A 14,211-nucleotide genomic window follows, 5' to 3' on the forward strand; every position below is an offset into this window, starting at 1 on the left:
AAGAATTAGCCTCATAAAAAGTGACAAAAGGTGAAGTACATAAAAATATCACACATATAAACGTTCAGTTTTGTACAGCAGAAGAAAAAACCCCACAGCGCTGATTTAAAATAGTAGGATTATAAACCTGAAATGAAGCAAAGAATTAATAAGTTTCCACTCAAGCAACTGTAATACAAATTAGCAGTATTTAGTTTCATAACCATGTCATTTTCGTTATTTTCCAAAATAGAAAAAAGAATTGAATTATAAGTTCAAGGCAAATAAATAAACACGAATGCTAATTCATGTTAACAATATTGACAAAGGTGCTGAAGCCAAATAGGTAAAAGAAAACAGACTGCAGACATTTTTAGGTATGAAAAATGGTTAAATAGTGAAACTGTAAAATGAATCATTTCAGAAACTAGCAAAAATTTCTCTTGAAATACAAGGCTTTGAGCAAACACTTAATAGGAACATTTATGCCAGGTTATAGTGTTCAGCTAATGATTAAGCAGCAACAGCTCTGAGATGTACAATGGCCTCTGCTTCCAGCTTTGCTGTGGTCAGTCAATATATATTTTAAGTAGATGGAAGAAGGAAAATGGAAGAATTGGGATGCTCTAAAAAAGTTTTCTGCATATGTCTTATTAATACTGAAAATGGCACATTCAAAGAAAAAAGAACTTCCATGAAATAAATATACAGTGCAAAGCCAGTTACAAAATTAGAGCAACTCAGATTGTGTCCCTCAAACTACTTCATTACATGGAGGGTGTTTCACTTTTTTTTCTGAGCAGCTGAAACATGTGTTGTTAAAAGAAAACATTAATTATTTTACCAAAAAAACAGACAGTACACATGGCTTTACATCCATGGACAGTCCTCACACAGCTACACTAACTCAGAGACTTATTTTCTTTTGAACTCCTCATTTTCCCATTTTGTGGTCAAGAAGATGTGTGTTTTCTCACCCCTCATCCAGAGAAAATAGGCACATGCAGGACAGCTCTAGAATAGTTTTCCACCATATATTCAAGAAAAATCTGTCCAACATAGCATTTATAAAATCCTAATTCCACCTCAAAAAGGAGGATTATGTCAGAATTGACTGAAAGGCACCTGAAATGAGCTGGTACCAGTATTTTTTGCACACTTTTATGATGCAGAGGTCACTCACTTGTGAAGTCATTTTTCCAAAACCCGTAACTTGCAATATAATTTAAGTTTTGAGTACTGCCCTTGGATTAGGGCATCAAAAAGCTGATCATCTTTTCTACAATGAGTCCTTAAAGAAGCACAATTTTTCTTTCTTCCAAAGAAGATTCCTTCCTTTTAAACTTTTAAACTGATTATGCTGTCATTCCATCTCCTATATTCCCCCCCTTTTCCTCTGGCTCTCCACAGAGCTGTAGCCAGTGCTGTTCCCCAGGGCCAGCACTAGATCCAGTCCCCTAAAATAGTCACCAGTGACCTGGATGAAGGGACAGAGTGTGCCCTCAGCATCTTTGCTGATGGTACCAACCTGGGAGGAGTGTCTGACCCACCAAGAAAGAAGTGCTGCCATTCAGGGAGACCTGGAGAGGCTGGAGAGCTGGGCAGAAAAGAAACTCATGAACTTCAACAGAGGCAAATGTAGAGTCCTGAGGATAAGCAGGAATAACCTTAGGCACCAGTGTAGTTTAGGGGTTGACCTGCTGGAAAGGAGCTCTAGAGAAGGATCTGGTAATCCTCAGCAAAAGGATGGGACCAGAGTCTATTTGGTGATGCCCAGTGACAGGACAAGGGCAAAAACTGGAACATGGGAAGTTCCACTTAAATATGAGGGAAAAAATTTTGACTTTGAGGGTGACACATCACTGGAACCAGCTGCCCAGAGAGGAAGTGGAGTTCCTATCTCTGGAGACATCCAGCACCCTGTGAAACTTGCTCTAGGTGAACCTGCTTTAGCAGAGAGTTGGACTAGAGGATCTCCAGAGGTCCCTTCTAAACCCCACCATAGTGAGGTTCTGTGAATTCATGGTTCCACCCATACAGAACTGATACCCAGCCACTGACAAACTGCCTGGAAGCTCAGCTCAGAGATGAAAACACACCTTTCAGGCTTTAGAAAAACTTAAATTCCTGTTTCAAGAGAGGAAAAGGATACATTCTGAATTTGAGAGTTATTCACTGTTTGTCATTTCAATCAACCACTCAGCTTTGACTCAGCCACAGCACCTTCTGCCTCTGGTTCAGCCCAGGCACCAGGGAAGGAGGTGACAGTCCTGCTGACACAGTTAGGACTGAAAGCTGTGGTGAGAAATGAGCATGTATGGAGCAAAGCCACAAGGAAGATATTTGTGACGTACAAGGTGCAGGATACTGTGTGCCTGAGGTAATAAATCCACAGCGTGTTTGGTCCTCAGTGGGTCACCATGGGTCAGCACTCACATGATAATGCATTCCTCCAAAATATAAAAATACTTTCTCAGGGAATAGAATAATAATTCACAAAAGCAGCTTTTCATGAAAATGGAGAGTGAAAGTCTCTCAGGAAAATAACTCCTGAAGAGGAGGAGGAGGTGAAGGGGTTAGGAGAGGATCTGCACTGGTGTGGGAGTGCTTCAGGTTCAAACTTAGAAAGGGAATGACAGCACAGCTGGTAGCATATGTCTTATATGTAACTTGTCATTATATGCAGTGACACAGAAAAAGAAATTAAGCTTTTGCCTCTAATCATGCAGCAATCTCCAAAAAAAAAAAAAATCAACTACGATCAAGCAGCATATTTTTCAATGAGTTATTTACATATCAAACCTTTTTCTTAACCAGCAATCATAAACACAGGCATACATTCTTTATCTCCCTTTAATTATAAGCCTTTCAAAACTGCAACTGTGCTGAAATATATTATTGTCAAGAGCTATATACTCTTCAATTAAAGCAAGCAAACCTTACAGATAATTCAAATATCACACATAATGGATACACCACCAAAAGCTACACAGTGTACTGCTTTCAGCATGACCTTTCCTACAGATTCTTAAAGGTTAGGGAAACCATTAATGAATTTTTAAAAATGTTTCTTTTTTTTTTTTCTTTCTTGTAATCAGAGTATTAATTAGACATTGCTTCAGATTTACTCTTTTCAAAATGTTGTAGAAGCATTTGATTAATATTGACTATCTGGTGATTCCTTTACCTCAACTTTTGATACTCACTTCAGTAAGGATGAACAGGATGATGGTATGCAAAATAACCAGTGTGATGGATGGTAAGTTATATGTGAAAAGTCTTGAGGAAGATGTTCATCAGAATTGTCCAGAAATGTCCTGAAAAAGAAAAAAAACTAATTACTTTCGAATAACATGGAACACTGAAAAAATCCCTTCAGATCACCAGCCCTAAAAATACATCAATAGAAGACAAAAAATCCCCTCAGATAAGTACTGCTCATATATATAGACCTACAAATAATTGCAAATTAATTTATCTTAGATACTCTTAAAAATGTCATTCTGTACCTTATTTACTTTCATGCCTTGATGCTCAGTACTTTAAGTAGTCTTCTTCATATTTTTCTCCTATATACCACATCATATAAGTTTGAAAGAAACTGAATAAGCAAATTGCTCTTCAGGCATTCACTTCTATATCTCTTTTCTTTCTGCATAATGCATGCATTATAACATCAATACTGTCATTATTAGATAATGGTTCTCTTCCAAATATCATGCAAGTAGATATAAATTTTGCATTAAACTGGCAAAACATTTGAACCAGAAGCTCTGGACCTTCCCTGTCTCGTAAAAATTAGAATACTGAATGAAAAAAAATACTGTTTTCAAATACAGGGCGTTGTGGAGAATTAGATAAGCCTGCTTTATCCTACATCTGCATTATTTCTCTTACTTAAGGGATACCAGAGCAAAAAAGTCAGATGAGTCCAATCCACAGGTACTAAAACAAAACACTTTTTTTTATTACTTAATGGTATAGTATGATCACAAATATATCTGGTTGTAGGAACAGGACCACAAAATCCAACATTTTCCTTTAATTATTATTTAATAAGAGCTAATAATAAACATATTTCTATTAGTACAATTCTGCAGCAACCACTAGGATACACCAACATGCAACAGGACTGGATGCCCCTTGGCTTCTTCCCTTTTTAATAATTAGTTCCAGCAGAGAGGATGTGGCCTGTTACATCCATCCCCCAGAAAACAGAGTCAATTATCACTTCTTTGGCACCTTCTTAACTTGGCTGGCTGTGAATTTTTCATCTTAATCTTTCTTCCTCTGAAGCTTGTTTCTTGATGTATCGTGGCTGTGATTTTCTAAGTTATATGAAGGTAACTACCTTTAAAAATGCCACTTCTGCAGAACTAATTTATACTATTTTTACTTTCTGGAGTGATTCAACGTCATTCCCACTTCTGAGTCTCTGTACTGTTTCTCTTGCAGTAAGAGAAGGACTTTTTTAAAAATACCTCAGGAGAAGACATGAGGACTTTCTCAGGAAAAAAAGAACGTTTTTACAAGACATAAAAAAACCCACTGCCATGACATGGAAACAGTGGATCTAAATACTTATAACTGGAGATAGAATGTACAACCATTGGAACACAGCCAACAGCAACTCCTAGTGTAAAAAGGCAAAATTTCCTCTTTCTTACAGGGTGCTGTGTCACCAGCTCATTAATCATATTTGTACTTTGTCATTTAATTATTTAAAATTACTTTTAAACTCTTATTCAGAGCTGCATATAATATAAAGTAGTGCAGCTACATGCTAGAAGTTGCTGCCTGCCCAAGACTCCAGATGAAATAAAAGAGATAATTACATTTGTTGAACAAGAAAGAAAGGTGCATAGGTTCTAAACTTATCCAAAAAGGTTGGGGAATTTATTTGGAAATTAATTTTACTGGTCAAACAAAATCAGTAGGAAGAATGTACCTATTTATTTACCTTATCCTATTTAAGAATTTATTTATAGGTTTCAAAATTATCTTAAATAAGCAGTATGTGAGCAGAGGGATTAGCACATAGTGAATCTGTGTTCTCTGTGAAGTCATGAAAACCTGGAGATGAAAAATAAAACTGAGATTGTGATATAGATAAAGGGGCAACTTAAGCAAGAAAATAATTACTGTAAAGACCATAATTAAGACACTCTGAAAAAAAAAAAATAAAGAAAAAATCTTCTTGTCACTCATTCTCTGAAATATTTTTCTTAGTAGGGAAAAGCATAGAGCTGACTGGGTAGTATTCTAAAAAAAAACAAAAACAAAACTACATCATCTACTGGTAGAGACCTCAGGGCTTAAAGCAGCTTCTTGTTTCCCATCTGTGTCCTATACACAAGCTTTGGGCAGGCCACCTTTGGGCTGTGAGGCCTACAGCAGCACAGCTACACAAATTTTTAAACTGAAATGGGGAAAATCTGAGGGCTTTGAAGTAAGTTTAAATATTAGAATAACATCAGATATCATAAAAAATCAACTGCCTCATGACATGACAAACATTCTGGTGCCAGCATTTCTCAGTGTCCACTGCTGGCTATTTATATTTATTTATATTTATTTATTTATATATATATATATTTATATATATATTTATATATACTTATATATTATTTATTTATATTAATTCTTGCCAGCAAAATCCAGCTCTGTGCCAGGCAGTTTAATTCAGCTACTGACAGAAGCATAACAATTGCTAGTAGGAAGTTTGTTGTGACCACAAGTTGTGCTAAAGCAGTTGCCCATAGTCCCAAAGCAGTGGAGAGCATCTGTGAGAGCATTTAATATCACAGCAAGATCCCAAGTAACACCAGTTTTATTCTGCAGTAGGGTATGACAAGGTGAGAATTGATCTTGTAAGCCTCAGTGCAGGTGTGAAAAAATGAGATGCCAGCAAGAGGCATCCTAACAGTATTTCCTTCCAGACTTCAATGGATTTAGGTCTGTATTTAGCTCTCTCTGCATTAAAATGATTATATAGCAACTGCATTAATTATAATTCTTACATATTAAAATTATATTAAAGCAGATGCATTAAAATATATTTTCAGGTTTTGAAATTGAATGTTAGATATTTTTTACCTGACAGACAACAATTTTACTGATTTACTGACAAATTCTTCTCTTAGCATTGAAGCAATTTACCTGATTTCTTGTTGAAAAAGATATAATAACTTGTAATATGTGATCATAAAAAGGTGCATCTCTTTATCATCTTCCCTAACAGAAAAATTGTAATTTCCTACTCGGTACAAAAGATTAAATATAGGAGGAAGCAGAAGAATAGATCTGCTCTCCCACTTCAGCAACCCTCAGCCTGGTACAGAAGACAGGCTTTATTCTGAAGTCATAAATGAGTCTGTTGCACTTCCCACTGCTGGAGCCTGCTACTTCTGGATAATTTAATTCTGTGAAAAACAATGAATGAAGAACACCACCGGATTTTCCTATGAAATCAAATCAAACACTAGGAACTACTAAACCCACTGCACAGAAACTGGCTGCTTGAACAGAGAAACTGAGAACAACCTGGTCAGAGAGCAAGACTGGGAATTCTGAGGGGTGAAAATCCTCTTTTTCTGTTCAGAAGTTTGGGACAGCAGCAAGGAAACAGCTACACCTGTGAGTTTTGGGATGCTAACGTGCTGGAGACTGCTGCTCTCCAACAGCTTCCTCAAAAACCTGGACAAAAGTGTGCAGGTTTGAAGTAAGTTTAAATACTAGGACAAACATGTAGGATATTTGCAGGGGGCACTGAAATGGGCACAGTTAACACAACAAAAAGTGAAGTGCTGGGTCAGGGAGGCTGGGCCAACAGAAAAGTGCAGAGTTCACTGAGATGAAGGATGCTTTTTAACCCAGGAAAGGTTTTTTAATAACGTAGGATGAGAACTGACTGAGTACCAACCAGACCCAATCCTAACCCTGGGGTTTATGGCCATCAGGGCATTGAACATGAGGCAGCAGTGTGTTCTCACCAGAAACACTGGTTTCCCACAAATTTTGAGTTTGTTCTCACAAATCCCACACCAGGCTGCACGGAGGAAGAGTAGAACAAGCAAAGCAGAGAAATGCTTCACCTGCTTGCTAAGCCTCACCTAGTGAGTTTTGGTTTGTTTGGTTTTTTTTCTTTTTTAAACCTGTGTCCAGGTGATGTGCCCACAGCTTAAGGAGGATGTGAAGAAACTGGATGGCATGATTTTTGTCAAGAGGTCCAGAGACCTTGGTTCCTTTACCCTGGTGAAGAGTTGGGTAAAGGGTTGAGTCATCAAATGGCAACAACAATCCAAGGAATAATTATACCAACACTGACAAACTTTCCTCAGTGGGGACTGGTGTGATGCAGGTAGTGCATCTGCAGAAGAGATTTTATGGAGAAAATGCAGGTTCCTGGAGGTTTAGATGGTCACATAAAACAGCCATGGGTGACTACTCTTGATGCTGTCCTGCCTTGAGCAGGAGGTTGGAGCAGATGACCTCCAGCATCCCTTTCCAACCAAAATTCCTGTTATGCTAAAGTTACATCAGGAAGGCCAGAGAGGAAAGCAAAGCATACAAAAGTGATTATTATTAGAAACTGATGATTCACCTGGGCTAAGTAGCTGTGTCATCAGAAATTAAACCCTCAGTGATAGCAGAATGCTCAGTGTTTCATTACAAAATTAGGAAGCAGAAGGCATATGCTAGATTCGCTTTATTTCAAATTAAGGATATTATTAATTTTTCAGCACCTCTACTATTTTGTTGCTTTTCAACAACATAATAAATAATCTTGAATAATTTTAATTCCCTTGAAGCAGTAATTAATACAGCATCTCCAGCAAGTTGGAAATGAGCCAGTCCTATTAGACAACTCCTAGAAAACAGTATTGTGTCATCACTGCTTTTATGATTACACAAAACTTTCCTGAGCAGACTAAAGATTAATTTAAACCCAGACCCTGCAGGGAAATCTAGTACCAAAAGGGAGCTTGCTAGATTTAAAAGAAAAATCTTTATTTCACTTTCAGTTAATTTTACTGAAGTTTTGAAAGATATACAGCCAAGCTAACAGATGGAAATTTTGATTATGCAGATGTAATTGTAAAGAACTGATGAAGGACCAGTAGTACTTTAAAATCATGCATAAATTCTAAATTTGCTATTGATAAATTCTTAATGTGATGAACTATGCATAACTCAGTAATAACAGACCTACGAATTCAAAATAAAACTCAGTATATCAAAGTATTTCCAGTTGGATATAGTAACTCATGAAGCTAATTTGGTAACATCTGCTTTTTCTTTGTATTCTAGACACTGGGTTAGGTTACATACAATAAAATATAGAAGAATACATACAATATAGAACTGTTTTGATAATGGAGTCTAGTAGGTTTTGAAAATAAAAGTTCTGAATACACAGTTAAAAATATATATATTTTTCAGTTAAACTAAAACATGCACCATGTCTCTATCAATATTTTTAGTGTTTACATTATTTTGGACTTGCTACACCCTGCACATGTTGAATTTTTGATCTCTGTTGTGAAACTCAGAGAATCCTCAAGCTACTGTGTTTTTTAATCAGTCCAGATATAGATAAATCTGTAAACAACGTGGATCAGTGGAGAAGACTGGAATACCTAAAAGCAACAGAGCATTTATTTCTGTCCCTCATTCTAAGGACTTTCAGAAAGGAAAGGTGAAATCTCAAAATTTACAGTAGAAACAACTGCAACGACTACATTGTCAATTTCTGCCCCTGTTTTTATTCCCACAGCAGGAATAACCTGATCTGTGCATGAGTCACCTTCCCAATTGCTAATTTTTTTTCATGAGCCTTCATTATGAAAGATCAAACATACAATTACAATCCATTTTTGCATGTTCCTCAGAGCCCACAAACATTAAAATGAACCCACATACGACAAAAATTCTTTCAGCAAAGAAGCTTAAATGCAGTTCTCCACTCTCCTCTTTGTACCACCAGTATTACCTGGAATATTCTTAGAGTACTAAATTAAAAGCCAATTGAATAGAATTAGGCTTTCTTAGATCTGGATTTTGTTGTTGTTTGGTTTGGTTTGGGGTTTTTTTGTTGGTTTCGTTTTTTTTTTTTCCTTTTCTTTATTTCTTTTTAATTTATGATCTCATTATGTATAATTTCCTACACCAAATTAACAGCATGAAAAAGCAATGAAAGACTCAGATCCATTTTGAGCACAAATAAAGTGTCTTTTTGTTTACAGCTAAGAATTGTGAAGACAAGATTTTATGAATATGGGCACTTTATACTCTTTGTATGTTAAATTACATGTAATATTTATTAAAGCACATTGGCCATGTAACCAGATGAAAATTTCATTAAATTATGTCTAAATTCCAGCACTTACAGAATTTTAAGACTAAGATTACAGGAGAACATTCTCATATACCTGATAAAAAAAAAATAAATCTGATCTGGTAAGAAGATGAAGTTTATTTAATTGTATTAGTGATTGAGTCCTTCAATGTCTTGAAAGTCTTTGTTACCATAGCAGTAAAAGTTTATAGATGAGTAAGAATATGTTCCTAACAAAATGTGTCCTAACTGAACAAATTTGTGACAGTAATTGTTAATGAAATTCTACTCTTTGTGTTACAAAGGAAATAAAACACTGGAAATCAAACATTCACTATGGTCTGTATTATCCCCAGACAAGAAACCATGTGGGATGGGAGTTTGGTACAAAGCTAATAAAATCCCAGCAGATATAATTGGGCTTTAGGTAACATCAGAAAGACAAATTCAAAACCAAATCAAGAAACAGTCAAAGGTTATCAAAAGGTGTCAGCACTATGTACTGCATTTGTGTTTCAGCACCATTGTTCATCTTGTAGATCTATCCACATAAGCTCAAGAACCAATTTTATCTGAAATTGAATGTTTTTTTCATACTCACTCATACAAAGTCTTCAGTGGTGAAGTTAAAATGGCCAACACAGAGAGCAGACTGTTGCAGTGGATATGTATTTTATAAATCTTGAGATCTCTGTCTTCATGTGGATTCAGAAACTCCTCTACAGAGCTGCACACTGACCAGATCATGTCTTCAGTGCACATCAAGATTGCTGCAATATCAATTCTGCAGGGAAAAAAAAAAAAAAAAAAAAAAAGGGAAAATAACATTAGTTAAGACATCAGGATAGTGGTAAATTTCAGTTAAAAAGAGGCTAAAAAGAGGCTCTGACAACATAAAATACCTAAATCCTAGCACGGCATCTTCCATCAGTGATACAGGAATTCTGAATCCACCATACTATAAAAATTCAGTGCTTACACAGAACCATTGTAACTGAAACTAGTAAAAAGATGACTTAAATAATATATAAACTTCCTTTTCCAAAGGACAATGCCACTGGGCAGGAAAAACCTTCGAAACTATAACTAAGTATAGTATTTAGTAGTCTTTTTGATAAATTATAGTTAGAATATACATATTATTTTCAAGTTCTGCTGGAGCAAAAAAGCAGTGGTAAATGAACTAAATCTTGCAAAATTTTAATTCCTAAGCAACAGAATATGATGTGGAACATTTGTGACTGCCTATTGGTACTGGCTGGGATAGCATCCTGGGTCAGATGCCTAAACAACAGCAAGAATTCAAAGCACAGATATAATAATCTCACAAGACTTTGCTGACAAGCAACAGAGATGAATCTAATGGATATTATATTGCAGGCATGAAGGTAGACTGAAAAAAAAAAATACATAACTACCTTAAAAGATTATGGATGTATATGTGACCAGCTGCATTTTTAAGGATCAAATTAGTTTTAGAAAATCTAGACAAGCATACATAAACAAACATTTGTCTGCATTACAGACCAAACCCCTAGTATTTCAAGAGTGACTGGGAGGAAATACACCCTTTCTGTAGATGACAGTATTATAAAAAGAAAAATTAAAAGCACTATGCTAAAAATCTATTGAAAGATATTAATTAGAAACAGTTTTTTCCCATCTGTGTGTGACTGAATAATTCAACTCAGTGACCAATTCAAGAATCATTGTACAAAAAAATCCCCCCAGCTTTTCTGTAAAACAATGTAAAAATTTATTTCTGTTCAGGACTTTGAAACAAATTCAGAAAGCACTGTCTAACCTAAAATTTCAGAAATACTGTATGAATACATTTTTTTTCATATTTTAGGGTATTTTTCCCAGGAAATTTTCAGGAAACTTTCCATACCTAAAGATACAGATGAGCCTAATAATAGTAAATTAGCACAAGAACAGTGTATACAAACAGGTATTCTGATATGTAGCAGAAAACTTTGATTTTTTTTTTTTTTCCAACCTATCAAGAATGTGAACCCATGCAAGTTATTTAAGCTCAGATGACACTGCTTGTTTTCAGATGAGAACTGAAGATGACAGCACATAACTCTTGGCTCACACAGAACATGTTTCTGAGCATCTCTCATCTTCTAAAAAATGACAAGCTCTTATGTTTTTAATTTGCATGGCCACCATGGACTACACAGCTTTCAAAATATAAAAAAGGAACATATTACTATGGGAAAGATATATAGCAAAGAGGCAGGATAAGAAAAATACCAATTTCTTCAGTTAATCAGACACTGGATAGAAGGAGAAAGGGCTGAGCTAGGGGAAGCTTCTGCCTGGGGACACTTGTTTCAGTGCTCCTGCAAGAGACCCTCCTTTCTGGGAAAAAAAAACAGGGAATCCCAACAAGAATTTCCACCTCTATTTCCTAAAATGGCAAGAGAAGGAATAGCCTCTTCCTCATAGCTCTTTCATTTGGAAAGTCCTGTGAAAATCCAGGTTCTGTTGGAACTGATGGAGTTTGTTGTTGGTTTTTTTTTTGAGTCAGTGTCTTGATTTCTCATCCTGACTCTGCCAGTTCTGCCCAGGTTATTGGTTGAGCCACCACTCTTCAATGTAGTGTTCATCATGAGGCTTTCACACCAACCATTCTGTTCATAGAATAATATCACTAAGAGCTCAAAGCAAATCTTTGATTCTGCTTGGTTCAGTAAATTACTATAAAGTATTTTTAAACATTCAAAATATATTGAATAAAAATGAACATGAAGATACATAAATTGTGTCTGTCCCTCCTGCTGTATTGATGAACACTTAAATTTGCATCAAAGCAGTGTGTGCAACAGGTAACTAAGATTTACTTATTTTATGAATTAAGAGTGAATTAAATATACAAAGCATTACCTGATTTGTGGTGTTCTCTTGTAACTGGGGCAGGCCTGACAGTATCTGGAAGACAGGATATCCAAAGATTGCTCCAGCACATCTGTAAGAATTTCCTGGGCTGTCCTGGGAGGCAGGATAGTCCATAGATCATGATGAAGAGCACAGCAGAAGTAATGCCACATCTGGACAGAAAATGAGCATCTTTCCCCCTATCAAAATCACCACACAGTAAATAGTAAAAAAAACACCTTCCAAAATGTCAATTTAGTTTAGTTCCTGTAAGTCTAATAAATTCTGCCTGAAAGGAAATAGCTGCAGAGTGCCAGAAACATTCTGACCAAAAAAAAAAAAAAGAAGAAAAAAAAAAAAAAGAGGTCCTTGAAAAGATGCAAAACATCCTTATTCTCAATGAACCACACGTTCCATTTCAGCCACAAAACTAGAATTCTGCCACAGAATCAAACCATTTTATTTGACATTTTATTGTTTCCTTAGTTAACCTACTCTTAAAACCCACAGTGTTACAAGTCTAGTTTAGAAATATATACAGTATTCTGTACTTCCTAGAACAGTCAGATGAATTTCTTGATGTTTTAGCATTATCAGAAATGAAAAATGATCCTATGATTTTTAAAACACGGAATAGGCATTCTCTCATGATAATAATAATAATAAAACAAAACAAGCTGGCTTCTGTTTAAAGACACAACTTACTGTAAGTTGTCATTATTCCTCTTTCAGGAGGAATATATGTCAGTACTCCTCTGTCATAATATTTAAGGTGTATTCTATACTAAAAAGTGGTAAATTTGACAAAGAATAAAAGCATCAAACCTGCCTATCCATTAAATTTATGATTGGCATAGGCATCTCTAAAATTTCATTTAGGAAAAAAACAAATAAATAAATTACTAGATGTTCAGTTTTCCAAGTTCCACTTATGCAGAATAGAAAAAAGTAAAACAGATGTTTGAAAGAAAATCATATGCCTAATTTTCTATGTAGATACAACCATGAACATATTTATTTTAAGCATATTTCAACAGGTAAAACAAAAAGAGTTACTCTGGTATTTTGAACAGTCAACCACAGAGGTAAAACAGGATTGTCTTATATTGACCAAAATATGCTAGAATAAGTTAATGAAAAACCTAAAATAAATTCCTATTTGTCTTGTATGAAATAAAATTACAATAGTGCTGCATGGTACATTGGAACAACATCACAAGAAAGTACAAGTTGACTTCATAACTCAACTTGTAACAGCTTCATACCCTTGCACAACACAATCATTAATACAGTTCTGTAAGTTTATGTTTCTTAGATATATTGCCAGAGCTACTCTTAAAGTACATTGAGATAGAACTCACCCAGAAATAAACACCCAGCACTACCTTACAGATATTTTACTAAGATTTCCCTTGTTTTGCAAAAACATTTCGACCATGAGAGAGTAAATATAGCAGGTAAAAAAAAAAAAAAAATTACTTTTAATGCCTCAGGGAAGCTAATTTATTTTGGTCATTGTATTTAATTTACAAAAAGAAACTTTAAAATTTTCCAAGACCATGCAGAGTTAACAGCCAGAAATATAATTCTAAATTGACTTGCTAATGCAGGTCATTTATTTTTCTGAGTACCTGAATGTTGGCAAGTTTTACACTATGTAACTATAAACACAAATGGCTTTATTTTTCTCTGCTTTATTTAATTTAAAGCAGCAAAATGAATAATACCCTTTTTCTAACAGTGCTGCCACTGCAGGAGCAACAGTTTCACTGGTGCTTTAAATGAGATTCAGTCCCCTTTTCTGACCTCTTCTTCTATTTGTTGCAATTTCCAAACAATTTTACTGGTAAACATCTGCCCTTTTTTTCAAGCTTGGTATAATGCAAACAGATGTGAGCTCTTATTCAGCCCCTACATCAGGAAACAAGCAGCTGTGCTTTGTTACATAAGCCACTCAATATTATCTTTGAACAGACAATTCTTTATTCTTTGAGTAGCAGAAAACATAAGTT

The 14,211-nt window shown here is 35.4% G+C and overlaps 1 protein-coding gene across 4 annotated transcripts in view; it reads right to left on the minus strand.

The window, feature by feature from the left end:
• KIAA0825 (KIAA0825 ortholog) overlaps positions 1-14,211 on the minus strand; it is a 232,423-nt gene that overhangs the window by 136,286 nt on the left and 81,926 nt on the right. For all 4 annotated transcript variants that reach the window (XM_071731888.1, XM_071731889.1, XM_071731887.1 and 1 more), the window contains exons 10-12: positions 12,209-12,399; positions 9,918-10,100; positions 3,186-3,296 (exon numbers count right to left, since the gene is read on the minus strand). In XM_071731888.1, the coding sequence (XP_071587989.1) occupies positions 3,186-3,296; positions 9,918-10,100; positions 12,209-12,399 (485 nt within the window). The remainder of the gene's footprint in view (positions 1-3,185; positions 3,297-9,917; positions 10,101-12,208; positions 12,400-14,211) is intronic.

The sequence above is a fragment of the Heliangelus exortis genome, chromosome Z (assembly GCF_036169615.1).
Source record: "Heliangelus exortis chromosome Z, bHelExo1.hap1, whole genome shotgun sequence".
Lineage (NCBI taxonomy): Eukaryota > Metazoa > Chordata > Aves > Apodiformes > Trochilidae > Heliangelus > Heliangelus exortis.